General features: G+C 37.5%; 1 protein-coding gene across 1 annotated transcript; it reads right to left on the bottom strand.

Moving 5' to 3' along the window:
- Window positions 1-956: 956 nt before the first annotated feature.
- On the bottom strand, window positions 957-13,225 carry LOC126760574 (L-asparaginase-like). Its single transcript, XM_050476313.1, is given in 7 exon segments — window positions 957-1,694; window positions 1,763-1,948; window positions 2,019-2,416; window positions 2,419-2,767; window positions 2,834-3,069; window positions 3,132-3,483; window positions 12,924-13,225. Coding segments are annotated over 6 exon segments (2,034 nt in total). The 5' UTR covers window positions 3,466-3,483; window positions 12,924-13,225; the 3' UTR covers window positions 957-1,163.
- Window positions 13,226-14,024: the final 799 nt, after the last annotated feature.

Below are 14,024 nucleotides of genomic sequence, written 5' to 3'. Positions count from 1 at the left end.
AAATTAGTTGTTTTGTTTCCTGTGCACTTCTTGTTTTCCGGTTATTTACATAAATTTTGTGTGTTTAAAAGTTTCAATTTATTGTTTTCTGAAATCAGTAATGGTGTCGCGTACGAATACGAGTGCAAGTTGGCAGTTCGTCCCAGCAATTTCGTGTACAAATTCTTATTGGCATTTTGCAATGAAGAAGCAGTGCTAGCGAAATGGTTTGTAAGAAATATAAATGAAGTGTAATTCAATGCAATTTCATAAATTTTGCTGATACGTGCTGCACATAAGTATGTTGTGTTAATAAATTGCTGGAGCGCCGGCAACAAATATTTGCTTATGAGCAGTTCTTTTTCTTTAAATTTGTGTTAATATATTAGTTTCAATCTGTAAGGATTATCCCCGAAGTGTTTAATAAGTTTCCAACTGATGTGCCATTGATATAAAAAAGCGAGTTCAAGGTTAAGTGTGTGTAAGTTATTGTCAGCTGTCCTGCATTCATCAAAGGAAAGAAGCCCTTTTTAAAATCGTGAATCGTGTAGCACTCACATACATACAGTTGTAAGTCAACCGGCGTCACAACCAGTAAATATTTATACTGGTAAGTGGTTTTAATTACAAACATTAGTCAAATATTTATTTGTATTTATATATAACATTTAATCTAGTATTTAACGCTTTTGTTAACAGTTACTAATTTATTCTACAATTAGAATGCGCAATAACTTTAGTTAGGTACATTAGACAATTTATTTACATATTTGCATTAGTAAAACCTTATTAATTTGATAATATTCGAACATTCGAAATAATTATCACTTAACAATTTGTAGACCCACAAAACATGGAATAAATGAAAATTCACAAATTTAATGAATATGAAAGGAAGTAATAATAAAATATATCTAGGTTTATAGAATGTACACTGGCTACAAATAAAACCCAACCACAAAGCACTGGTGGCATAATATTATTTCAAAACCAAATATTTTTATATTTAAAATATCATTGGTATTTGGAAAAAGCTTAGTTTAGTCCTAATTATACATTCCACTAAAATTAATTTCTAATATTTAATAGAAATTACCAGCAGCTGAGCATTACAGCATATGTTTTAAATAACTAAGGTAAATAATAAACAATGGGCCACTAAATATTTACTGCCCTCCATGTATTTACGCTGCTTGTTCTAGACCGTTCAGTATTTGAATTATATCTTGTTGACCACCTCTGCTAGCATAATCCAAGGGTGTTAGTTCTAGCATGTCCTTTTCCTTTGGATTATCAACAATATCCAAGAGAAATCGTACCAAACTCGCGTGGCCATGCAATGCGGCCAAATGCAGAGCTGTGCGCCCGGAAGGATCGGGTTGAGCTAAATCTGCACCGGCCAACTGATAGGATTTCAGGCGCACCAATGAGCCTCGCGCTGCAGCAGCACATAATTGTTCACCGATTGCACGCGATGAACCAGTTAAATGAGCGCCGCAATTTATAAGTACTTGTATGATTTCGTGGTGATCACCCGAGATCGCCTCAAGTAAAGGTGTGCGGTCGTAATGATCGCGAATGTGAACGGATACACCATTCATAAGCAAATGATTTACAACCGCAATGTTGCCCTGGTTGCATGCGAGATGTAGCGCAGTGCGGTGATCGTGATTTACGCAGGAAAGATCTGCACCGTAGGCTTTCAGATTCGTGATCTGCAAAGGGTGGTAGTGAAGCAAGTGTGATAAAAGTGAAAATATATAAAGTGGCTGTAAGAACCGACCTTAGTTATGTCACCTTCCTGCACGGCTGTGTTTATCATAGCCGGAAATAGTGTGGCACACATTTGGCCCAGCTCCTCGGGTGTAGATAAATGCATAGACCGTGCAACTGCATCCACCAAATCGAATTCTTCCATTTTGGCACCAACCGACGAGGTCAATTCACCGCGCAGATTGATTTGCATAAGCTGCATAGAAAAAGTATAGAATTATAAATCAAAATGCAAACTGTAAAACTTCAAAACTATTGCCACTCACCTCCTTCCGTTGCTCCAGCGTTAAGCCCGTTTTGCCCAGCACATATGAAAGTTTCGTCAGTGCCGCTTCAGGTGTCATATCGTAGCCCGGCAATATGCCAATATCGAACAACACCTTTCCCGTGTCGTATAGCGCCGCTACGGCGCCATTGGAACATTGTGTACAATTTATTATGATTACACCACGATCACAGGCCATCTTAAGTTCTTCGAGAAAATCTTTGCGATTCGAGGGCACATTACCTGATCCAAACGATTGCAGCACTATACCCTTCATTGGTGGCGCTAGGAATGCGCGTATAGACGATCTCGAAATACTCGGAAATATACGCAAGATGCCGACATTCTCATCCAAATTCGTTTGCACCGAAAACCGTGAGACCGTGCATGGTCGAAAATTAATCGATAGTCGATTTCGACATTTATACCGATTGTGCCTAAAGGCGAAACATTTGGTGTGTCGAACGCCTCCAAACGATCGGAGCTCACCTTCACTGTGCGATTACCACGCATCAGTTTATGACCGAAGAAGACGCACACCTCCGGTAAAACATAGTTACCTGCAATTATTAAGGCGGATGTGAAGTTGTCTTTACCGTCGGTGCGTGTCTCGAAAATGGGTATCTGGGAACCGGTAATGATAACAGTTTTGCCAAGATTCTCCAACATGAATGACAACGCTGAAGCCGTGTAGGAAAGCGTATCGGTGCCGTGAAGTATGACAAAGCCATCGAAGAATTCGTAGGATTGCTGTAAGCGCGAAAATAGATTTTAGAACGAAAGTTTGCTAAGAAAATTTATACTTGGCATACTTACATGTATGTCCTTGGCAATACGCGCCCAATCGTTCATTGTCATATTGCTCGAGTCCAAGAGTGGCGTATATTCGGTCACTTGATAGACAATGCGCCGCTTCTCACCTTGCACAAAAGGCAGTACAAGTGGTCCCATCGATGCTGCCGAGCCAAAACGTTTCTGCGCATAAGCTTCGTCGTGTATGTTCGGGTATCTGCGTAGTGTTTTCACCAAAGCATTGGGGATAGGCGCTAGAACTACAAATGAAAGCGGAAGAAAGTGTTAGGAATCTTGAATGCGAATATACCTAATTACTTACCGTTATTCTCGTTTCGCACCATGCCAATTGTGCCGCCCGTATAGATGACACGCACACGCGCCTCCTTTATGTCGGTTGGCAGCAGATTTCCATCACTAATGTTGCGCTTTATCGGCGGTGTCTCCAATTTGCCGTTAGCTGTTGATTGCGGTTTGTCCGGATTATCGATTGAGGTTATTGAGTTCAGTCGCATTTTCATAAAGAGTCCATCGCCGCGAAGTGTGCATGTGGAGGCATGTCCATTTGTTTGAGGCACTGGTGGCGCAGGCGCACTAATCTCATCGCAATTACATTCTCCATTGCCGTTCGTTGTTGTTGTTGGGTTGCTGGACATGATTTACTGGGTTATAAACTGGAATATAAATGAAATAATTTTTTTGTTGTTTAATTTTGAAACCGAAAATTTTGATGAAACATTTTGGCAGAATTAACGATGACGATATACGAGAGTGCTTGCATGTAAAATGTAACTTCGACTTATTTTTATACTCTAGCAACATATTGCTACAGAGTATAATAGTTTTGTTCACCGAACGGTTGTTTGAAAGAACCTTTTGCCGATAAAATAATTTTCGAAGTACCGATTGACTTTATACCGTATATTCCGCGCAAATGATGAAAGTCATGACTTAAGGGCTCGTGTATAATATATCTTCATAAAATTGCATGGAACCATGTTCTCGAGCATTAATGAGTAATGCCAAAGGTTAATGCAATCAGGCCCGACATTCTCCTCTTACATGACCATTTATTTCGGTCAATATGTGTAATATTTTAATGAAATTTAGTGGACAACTTTTCTTAAAAATAATGTAATTAATATACGGATTACGGATCTTCTGGTTGATGTTTATATGTTTATACACCCACTCGGTCACACCCGAATTTAGACTTCCTTAGTTTGAAATTATGAATAAAAAAGTTCTTTTTTCCATTTTCTATTACAACTGTTCGTTCGCAGTTGAAAATTCTTGATACTCTTGTCGACCCCACTAGCACAGAGTTAATAACATTTCAACCAATTTTTTTATCGAGTTAGGTTGACAACCATAATATCCAAATTTCAAAACTTCAACCAAAATGCAGTTGGGTTGAAAACGGTCATAGGGTTTTAAGTGTGTATGCTGCTGATATTGGTTTGGCGTTGAACGAAATGCAGTCGCAGTTAGTGCCGCTTGAACCTAGACTGGTATCGACGCTGCAGCGCGTCTTTTATCTTTAACAAGATTCCTCAGTGTAAGATTCTCCGTAATCAGTTTAGGGTTGTCGATGTCAATCTACTTCTTTGCTTGCCCTTGCCTATGAGTAGCGCTACTAAAGCGAACTCATATTGTGCGTTCTTCGCGGAATATTCTGAGTACAAGAAGTGTTTTTTGCTATTGCAGCTTTAGAAAATATTCTCCAAATAATTTTGTCAATAGCATACATAGTTCATAGACATTGGCTCTAGTAGCGAACGTTCGACTATGGTGAGAACGGATCCAGCAAGTAGTTTTTGTTGTTGTAGTGGAAGAAAACCCTAAAGTAATTTGCTGGAATGACAACCTTTTAGGAATAAGGATCCATTCTTGTTACATAAACCCAACTGTTGTGAAAATTCCAACATCCAACAAGTGGTCGAGATAATATATAATATAATTTTGAGGTTATTTCAACCCTGGAGTTGCTCACCATATTCTGAACTACTTTATGCGGCTACATTTTTGCACCCTGAAAACTACTTTCCAACTGCTCAATCGTAGCTTTTTTATTAGCATTATTCGGTGCACTATCTTTTAAAAAAACTTAATTATATTTTAAGCCACAGATACGCTCTAATTGTACCTTAAGAAAACCCATTCTGTAAGTTAATGTCCAGTAAATTCTTAATAAGATTCGTTAAATTCGGTCCTTAAGATAAAGGCTATTGACACTACAGATACATAAAGAAATTATATAAATACCAAACATATGATTTATTCCGAAGTTCCCTACTTTTTTAAAGAAAAAAAAAACCCAAAATCTTCAAATTTAATGGAGAATGTTTATCATTCGAAAGAACACTCTTTGGCATTTATTTTTTGAAGATTATCTCTTTCAAATTTTGGCCGCGGCTACGTTTTCAATTTTCGATGACTTATTCAAGCATTTCGACTCGTAACTGGCGAATGACATGCCAAGGCCTGAACTGGACCGGATTGTCCGCATAGATTCGTGGTGGTTGTGGTTAAAACCCAAATCGCGGGAAGAACTGACCTTGTCAGTTGAATGTGGAGTTGCATTGCAACCGGTTGCCGGACCCAAAGCACGGCAGAGGTTTTAGATGGGCCTCGAACCCTACCAAGGTGGTTAGTGTGTCCATTCCACACTGCCAATTGGTACTGAAAATGCTTAGCATTCTCAGGGCGCTGATCAACGCATTGACTTGATCCGCTGTGCTTTTGAGCGCCGTGGAGTAAGGCTGTCGTCAACAGGTGCCCACGTTAAACACACCGGACGTTGTCCGCATAGATTTTAGACTTTACATATCCCTATGGGAAAAGCCTAACTGTGTGTTATCACGCGATCTTGATGATTTTCAGCGAAGTCACTTGGGAAAGTCAAGCGACTTTAGTTCCGTGAATTTTCTTAGTAAAGTTGAACTATTTGTAAATTTTGTTCATGCGTAAGTCTTTCCAGCTTGACGTGACTCACGCGTGATCTGTCAAAAAAAGGCTATTGAAAGAAGTACCTCTACTTGGATCACCCATTATATTAAAATTACTAATCTTAATTCTTACAATTAACAGTTAAGCAAAAAATGTATACAGAAAGAACCAAGGTTATAATTTGGAACTCCAATTCATACATACTTACATATGTACTATATTTAAAATAGACAAATTGAAAGCAACTGCAAAAATAAAAATAAATTTGCGTACCACAAATATTTTGATTTTCCTCTGTTCAATGCAACACATGCACAAATACGAAATAGTATACGGAATATGTACATACATACAAATGTATGTAGTTATGTACCAGTAAGTATCGGGTGATTTTTTAAGAGCTTGATAACTTTTTTTTAAAAAAAAACGCATAAAATTTGCAAAATCTCATCGGTTCTTTATTTGAAACGTTAGATTGGTTCATGACATTTACTTTTTGAAGATAATTTCATTTAAATGTTGACCGCGGCTGCGTCTTAGGTGGTCCATTCGGAAAGTCCAATTTTGGGCAACTTTTTCGAGCATTTCGGCCGGAATATATTTTATCGGAAATGTTTCTTCAAAGCTCGGAATAGTTGCTGGCTACTGTAGACTTTAGACTTGACGCATTTGGGGTGAAAAATAGTCTAAAGGCGTTAAATCGCATGATCTTGGTGGCCAACTTACGGGTCCATTTCTTGAAATGAATTGTTTCCGAAGTTTTCCCTCAAAATGGCCATAGAATCGCGTTACTGTGTGGCATGTAGCGCCATCTTGTTGAAACCACATGTAACAAACTTCCATTTTTGGCAACAAAAAGTTTGTTAGCATCGAACTTGATAGCGATCGCCATTCACAAGTGGCGTTACGTCCACACAGCATCTTTGAAAAAATATGGTCCAATGATTCCACCAGCGTACAAACCACACCAAACAGTGCATTTTTCGGGATGCATGGGCAGTTGGCCACCAAGATCATGCGATTTAACGCCTTTAGACTATTTTTTGTGGGGCTACGTCAAGTCTAAAGTCTACAGAAATAAGCCAGCAACTATTCCAGCTTTGGAAGACAACATTTCCGAAGAAATTCGGGCTATTCCGGCCGAAATGCTCGAAAAAGTTACCCAAAATTGGACTATCCGAATGGACCACCTAAGACGCAGCCGCGGTCAACATTTAAATGAAATTATCTTCAAAAAGTAAATGTCATGAACCAATCTAACGTTTCAAATAAAGAACCGATGAGATTTTGCAAATTTTATGCGTTTTTTTTTTTTAAAAAAGTTATCAAGCTCTTAAAAAATCACCCGATATAAGTGGTGCGGCCAAATTATTAAGCGCAAATATGCAATTATAACTGAAGCAGCTATACAAACAAAAAATTATCTATAATAAAGCGCCATTATACCAGTTATATTATGTATTATGACATTGGATATAACTGTTTTAACTAAAGTTTTTCTGATCGAATTTTATAGTTTTATAATTTAATGAGTGTTTTACATCTACCTTTGGGAGTAAGAATGAGTCTAAGCGTTGTTCAGACTATTACAGATTTTAACAGTATCTATATATACATATTCCTTTGCATAGATCTGGAACTTCAGGATTGGGGTTCCTTTTTATGACTTTTTATATACTCTAAATGAGTGCTAGTATTTATTATTCGGACGAATTGTAAACATGAAGAATTTGTTGTAACCTTTTGTAGCCGAGAAGAAACCAAGTATTCACCACAAAGTTTTCAGAGGTTATGAAACATATAAACATGTAGATCTCTTTATCATGCAGAAGGGATAAAACATTTGGAAATGTGACTGATATACCAGAAGCAGGGTACTTATTCACCTGAACTAGTATAATGAACAATAAAAATATAAATATTTTTCGGTCTTCGCAAATATTTGCTTGTTATCAACAGCCTCAAATTACCATGAAGCGAATTGGAAGATAGATATTTCCAAAGCCATACTCTAAATTAATTGTAAACGCACGGAAGTTTAAATTTTATTTATAGACTACAAGCTAAAGATTGCTTATGAAATGGGCAAATAAACTTTCCATTCATAACCTTTGTTTACTAAAAATAGCTTAATGAGTAGAATGAAAATAAAAAAATTAATTTAATTTAAATATTTATAAAAGCATAAAAACGAAAAGAGGACAGAAAAGACCACTTGCCAACAATTTGTCTTATCAGTATTGTTTCTCACTAGTGATTTAATCATCCATCGCAATTTTATACAAGAAAAACGTTAACTTCGGCTGCACCGAAGCTAATATACCCTTCACAGGTGCATTTCTTTTAGTAACTATGTGTTCAGTTTGTATGGTAGCTATATGCTATAGTTAACCGATCTGAACAATTTTTTCGGAGATTACATTATTACCTTAAGCAGTAATCCATGTCAAATTTCGTGAAGATACCACGTCAAATGCAAAAGTTTTCCATACAAGCCCTTGATTCGAATGTTCGCTTTGTATGGCAGCTATACGCTATAGTTAACCGATCTGAACAATTTTTTCGGAGATTATATTATTATCTTAAAAAATAATCTATATCAAATTTCGTGAAGATACGATACATTGTCAAATGTGAAAGTTTTCTTAAAAGAATAAAGTTTTTCGATAAATGAGCAGCTTCTTGAAGAGAAAATGACGTCTGCAAAATTTCAAAACGATATCTTAAAAACTGAGGGACTAGTTCGTATATATACACACAGACAGACAGACAGACAGACGGACAGACAGACAGACGAATATGGCTAAATCGACTCAGCAACACATACTGATCATTTATATATATACTTTATAGGGTCTCCGACGCTTCCTTCTGGGTGTTACAAACTTCGTGACAAACTTAACATACCCTGTTCAGGGTATAAATATAGTAGATATGTGCATATAAACATAATTTTCCAGGAAAGCACTTCGACTGCCACGGAGATAACAAACATACCCGAGAAATAATGTTTACCAGTTTCTTTATATGTATCTCGGCTATGTTTGTTATCTCCGTGGCAGTACTTTCCTGGAAAATTATGTTTTTGTGTATTTGATACTTATTGTTGTCGCTAGACGCGTGGATTTAATTATTCTGCTCTTTGTAGTGTTCACGAAGATTAAAAAATATACATTATTTTAGTTGTTCTTTGACTAAATTTTAATCTCGTTCCTTAAACTCTCACATAATCACAGGCAAGTTAAATAATTGGAGATCAGAATTACTTCCGTCTAAGATTTCATCCAGACCTTCAAATAGGACTCACCTGCGAACTTTCTCGTAGTGAAGATTTAGAAAAATAAGAAAAAACGTTAACTTCGTTTGCACTGAAGCTATAACCCTATACCCCTCACAGGTATAATTTGCCTTCAAATACCCGCCAGACACTAAACACTATTCAAAAAAGCGGAAATCAACATATAAAACTACTCCTAGGACTTGTATATATGTAAAAATCTGCAACTACTCTCCCAAACCTTCTCAAGCCCTTCCAATATATATGTACTTCTTTAATAGACCTTTTCAAGCCCTTCCAATATACTTCTACACTTCTTTAATACTTATGTATATTAATTAAAATTTTTATTTAATCAAGATTCAAATCTTTTAATTCAGTTTAAGCACACGCTTCTATCCCGTGCATTGTAAAACCAAATTATTTATTTATTTACTTAGTCATAACTGTATATTGGTATTTACAGACGACGTAACGGTGCAATGCTGATAAGTGATAAGTCTCGTTTGTGTGCCTGCTGAGGATTGTGTAACTGATGCTGGTTCTAAGCTATTATTTATTTTGAATTAGTGCAAAATATAGGGGTCTAGATTGGTTACAGCAAATATATTCATAGACACTCGAGATTGACTTTTTCACGCGTTGATCGCACGTGGAAAAAGTTAATACGATAAACTCGCCCCAACAACTGTTCCGTTTAACTTTTCAACAGCTAAGTACATAGTCGTAATTATTTTCTCAAATACCGTTCAATCTATAAGTAAATAACCCCTACTTTCTTAAATAATCCTCTAACTTATTTAGTACATACTTACACCCTGGAGCAGTGCTTTTGATCGTTCTCCTGCTGAAAAATCAAAGCTAGTGGTAAATCATCGATTTTATACATATGTAATGTTCCCACATGAAGTGAAGCATCCCTATACCATGACTGCTGTTCCACCATGTTTCACCGTTTTTTTTGTATATCGTGGGTTTAATTCTTGTAATGGGGGTCGCCTGACATAGAGTCTACCATCATTCCTAAAGTCATTAAGCTTGGATTAATCGCTCCATACCACTAGATGCCAGATCTTTGAGTCATTTTACTGATGCTCACTCGCAAACGCTAGCCTTCGGTATGATACTTCGGTTTGCGTCGTGCAATTGCATATTTATGTTTTGTTATATTCTTAACTAAAAAAAACTTTTTCTAAACACCCGTTTAAAATTTATTTTAGCTGTCGAGTTTGTATATATTGAAACGAGAAGTAGAAAAAAGCCATTGGAAGATCTCTCGATCTCGCGAATGCACAGTGGATATTATTAATTTGTGTTTCAATGTGAAGCAAAGATTTCTGTCGAACTCTTCACAATACCAATTGTAACTCCTTGGAGTTATGTAATTCTACATTTGATTTTAAGGCCAACTTCACTGATTTTCACAACAGCCTCCAAGAAAGTCGACATTTTCTACAATTTAGAAATTCGGACTGTTACCTATGACGTAGTCTTGCTACGACTTTCGACTTAGAGAAACAATACTGGAAACAAAGACTAATGGTACAATGACACCTAACGGGTGATCCAAGTAGAGATTGCAATAACCTTTTTTTGATAGATCACGCGTGAGTCATGCGGTCATGTTATTTTTTTCAGTATTGCTGGCATTTCCACATGGAACGCCTGAACAACGTTTAGAAATCGTTCACCTTTAAAGGAAAACTTCCGTTCTGTAAAGAATGTTATTCATACCCTTCGCTCAACTTATCGTCACCAAAATCGGCCTACTGAGCGTATTCGCAATACCATCATCCACCTTGAGACCCAGCATTCATTATTGGATAATATTCGACCGAATAGACCATGTACAACACTTCTTCTTCTTAATTGGCGTAGACACCGCTTACGCGATTATAGCCGAGTTAACAACAGCGCGCCAGTCGTTTCTTCTTTTCGCTACGTGGCGCCAATTGGATATTCCAAGCGAAGCCAGGTCCTTCTCCACTTGGTCCTTCCAACGGAGTGGAGGTCTTCCTCTTCCTCTGCTTCCCCGGCGGGTACTGCGTCGAATACTTTCAGAGCTGGAGTGTTTTCATCCATCCGGACAACATGACCTAGCAAATGCAGCCGCTGTCTCTTAATTCGCTGAACTATGTTAATGTCGTCGTATATCTCGAACAGCTCATCGTTCCACGTACAACACGCAGTGAAGAAAATAGTACAACGCGCAGTGAAGAAAATATTGCAGCCGTAGCTGAGAGTGTACACGAAAATCATGGAGAGTCCATTCATCACCGTTCAAAGTCGAGATCTTAAATTGAAAGCGGACCAAATACAGCTTTTGTGAGAATTGAAGACGATCGACCTTCCCAAGCGTCATCGCTTCGTTCAATGGGCTCTTGAAAAGTTCCAAGAAAAACCAACGTTTTCGACCCAAATTTTGTTCAACGATGAGTCCCATTTCTTGCTCAATGGGTATGTCAATAAGCAAAATTGCCGCATTTAGGACGAAGAGCAGCCTGAAGAGATTTGTTATGGTTTGCGGGTCGGTGGACTCATCGGTCGCTATTTCTTCAAAAATGATGCCGGTGCGAACGTAATTGTCAATGGCGACTGCTATCGCGCTATGATAACAGACTATTTGATTTGGTTTCAACAAGACGGCGCCACTTTCCATACATCCCATCAATCAGTGGGTTTATTGAGAGGACAGTTCCGTGAGCAGATAATCTTACATTTCTTTCCTGTTTGGATAAATAAAGTCTAAAGTCTTGGCGCACAGTCCCACTTCGAGTCAGGTCTTGGAGCAAAACATCACGCGTCTCATTCGAAAGTTACCAGTTGAAATGCTTGAACAAGTCATCGAAAATTGGACTCAACAAATGGATCATTCAAAGCTGTCTTTCCGATTTCAATTATTTTCCATTAAAAAAAAAAACACTCCGCCACTAAATTGCTCAAACCTTTCTTTACACAACTCATTTGCATAGTGTATGGGGGACATTACGGCCCCAAAAGCCGCAATCGTGTGTGTGCGTTTGTGTTGCCGTCTAAATACACGTGCTGTAGAAATGTGATCACCACCACACATGGGTTTTGGGCTCGCACAAGTGATGCCGACACAATAAAACTCATTGTTAAAACGAAGCTATTATTCTATTCTAATGCGGCATTTATTGATATTTAAAACACTTTTCGGCAAGTTAATAGGTATTTAGCCCTAAATAGGGCGTGAGTCACGACAAAGTGAAGCGTTAATGGACTGATAACTATTTCCACTGTCACCAAGCCTCATCATAGTTTTATGTTTAAAACAACAACACTAACAAACAAATGCAAAAACCTGATAACCTGGTGAAATACTTGGCATCAAAAAACCTTAGGTCATTCAAACAGCTGAGTGCCAAAGCTAAAAACTCGAAGGGTGTTTGTTTTACTTCACTCTTTTGACTGCACTTTCAATTTTACCTTCAGGCTGTTTTATAATCATCTGTATGTATAGCATATACACATACATATGAATATAACGCAGGTATCTTTCTAAGATTTCGCTCTACAATTAGTGCGCATTGAAGATTTTGCTCACGTCGTTCGCCGCACTGTCACTTTTTATTGTTTTTGTTCTTCACTATTTTTTGTATTTGTGTTTTTTATCTATTTTTTTGTTTTCGTTTTTTATTTCTGTGTTTTTTTCCTATTTTATGGCTTGAATTTCGCACAAAATATACACAAGTGGCGCCTCTTAAAAGTGCCCTCATGCAAATCTACGCATGTACATAAGTATGTATGCGTATAAATAGCCGGAGGAACTTTCTTTGTGTACCCACTAGATAGCTACTATACTGTCAGCATGTCACACTTTTTAAATACCAAATCATCGTTACTGTACTATCTGCTTATACTTACATATTTACTTATTTTTTGAGGAAGTATCATAAAACGCAGTCGCAAATTGTGAAATATTTTCGTTATTTAATTTTAATGGCAATTTTTGTATCAATAGACAATTTTTAATTGATGAATCGCTATCTTGACGCCACATACATATCTTTCTATCTATAATATGTATGTATGTATGGGCGTGTATACTAGCACGCCTTTTCAGTCGATTTTTAAAGAATTTTCGGCAATTTATACTACGAACCGCACTAGTATCGTACTTTGCTACCGCACAACCGATGAGAAACACTGCAAAAAACCAACTGACTCGTCTATCTCACCGGCTGTGACTTATGTGCTCATATTGCCCAGCAGGCGACTTGCTGTTTTCTATCTGCAACCGCATGTTGTTGACTCTCACCGGCTCCGTAGTGGGAGCAGCGCGCTCTTAGTGATGGTTTAGTGAAAACAAGTGTACCTAATTCAATCCAATAGATATACTATAATTTAGGTACATTTTCGAAAAAGATGTACATAGGTATCTTGGAAATTATTAAAATTTACATGTTGGGTCGTTCACTAAATAATTTGGTTTTTTCGTGCTATTCAAACACGATGTTTTTATTGTGAAAAACATTTTATGGAATTATATATTCCCCATTTTGATCCCATACCTTTTGTCATCTTTCGGGCAAAAGACTGATTCCACGCTCATAAAATTGTTGATCCTTGCAGGCAAAAATCTGGTCCAAGTGGTTTACAACGTCCAGATTTGAGGAGAAGTTTCTCCCATCCAAAAAATATTGCAGAGACCAGAACAAGTAATAGTCGAAGGTCCCAGGTCTGAAGGCTATGATGGATGTGGTAACATCAAACTTGTATAAGCTCTCGCAATGTATCAGTTCTGGCAAAAGCTCAAAATAAATGATCCCTTTAAAACCTCACCATACAGACAACATCACTTCTTTAACGATTGATTTCGTTCTGTAAGAACATGAGGAACCCATTTGACAAACTTCGAAATTAATACTAAACGTTTCATGTGCTTGTGAAAAGTCGCGTCAGGTACATTTACTCTTTCAGCAATCGCTTCATTTCTTATTCGACGATTTGCACAGATCAAAGACT

This window comes from Bactrocera neohumeralis, chromosome 5 (assembly GCF_024586455.1).
Source record: "Bactrocera neohumeralis isolate Rockhampton chromosome 5, APGP_CSIRO_Bneo_wtdbg2-racon-allhic-juicebox.fasta_v2, whole genome shotgun sequence".
Taxonomy (NCBI): Eukaryota; Metazoa; Arthropoda; class Insecta; order Diptera; family Tephritidae; genus Bactrocera; species Bactrocera neohumeralis.
The sequence above is the reverse complement of the archived record's forward strand: the minus strand, read 5'-3'. Positions and strand labels throughout refer to the sequence as shown.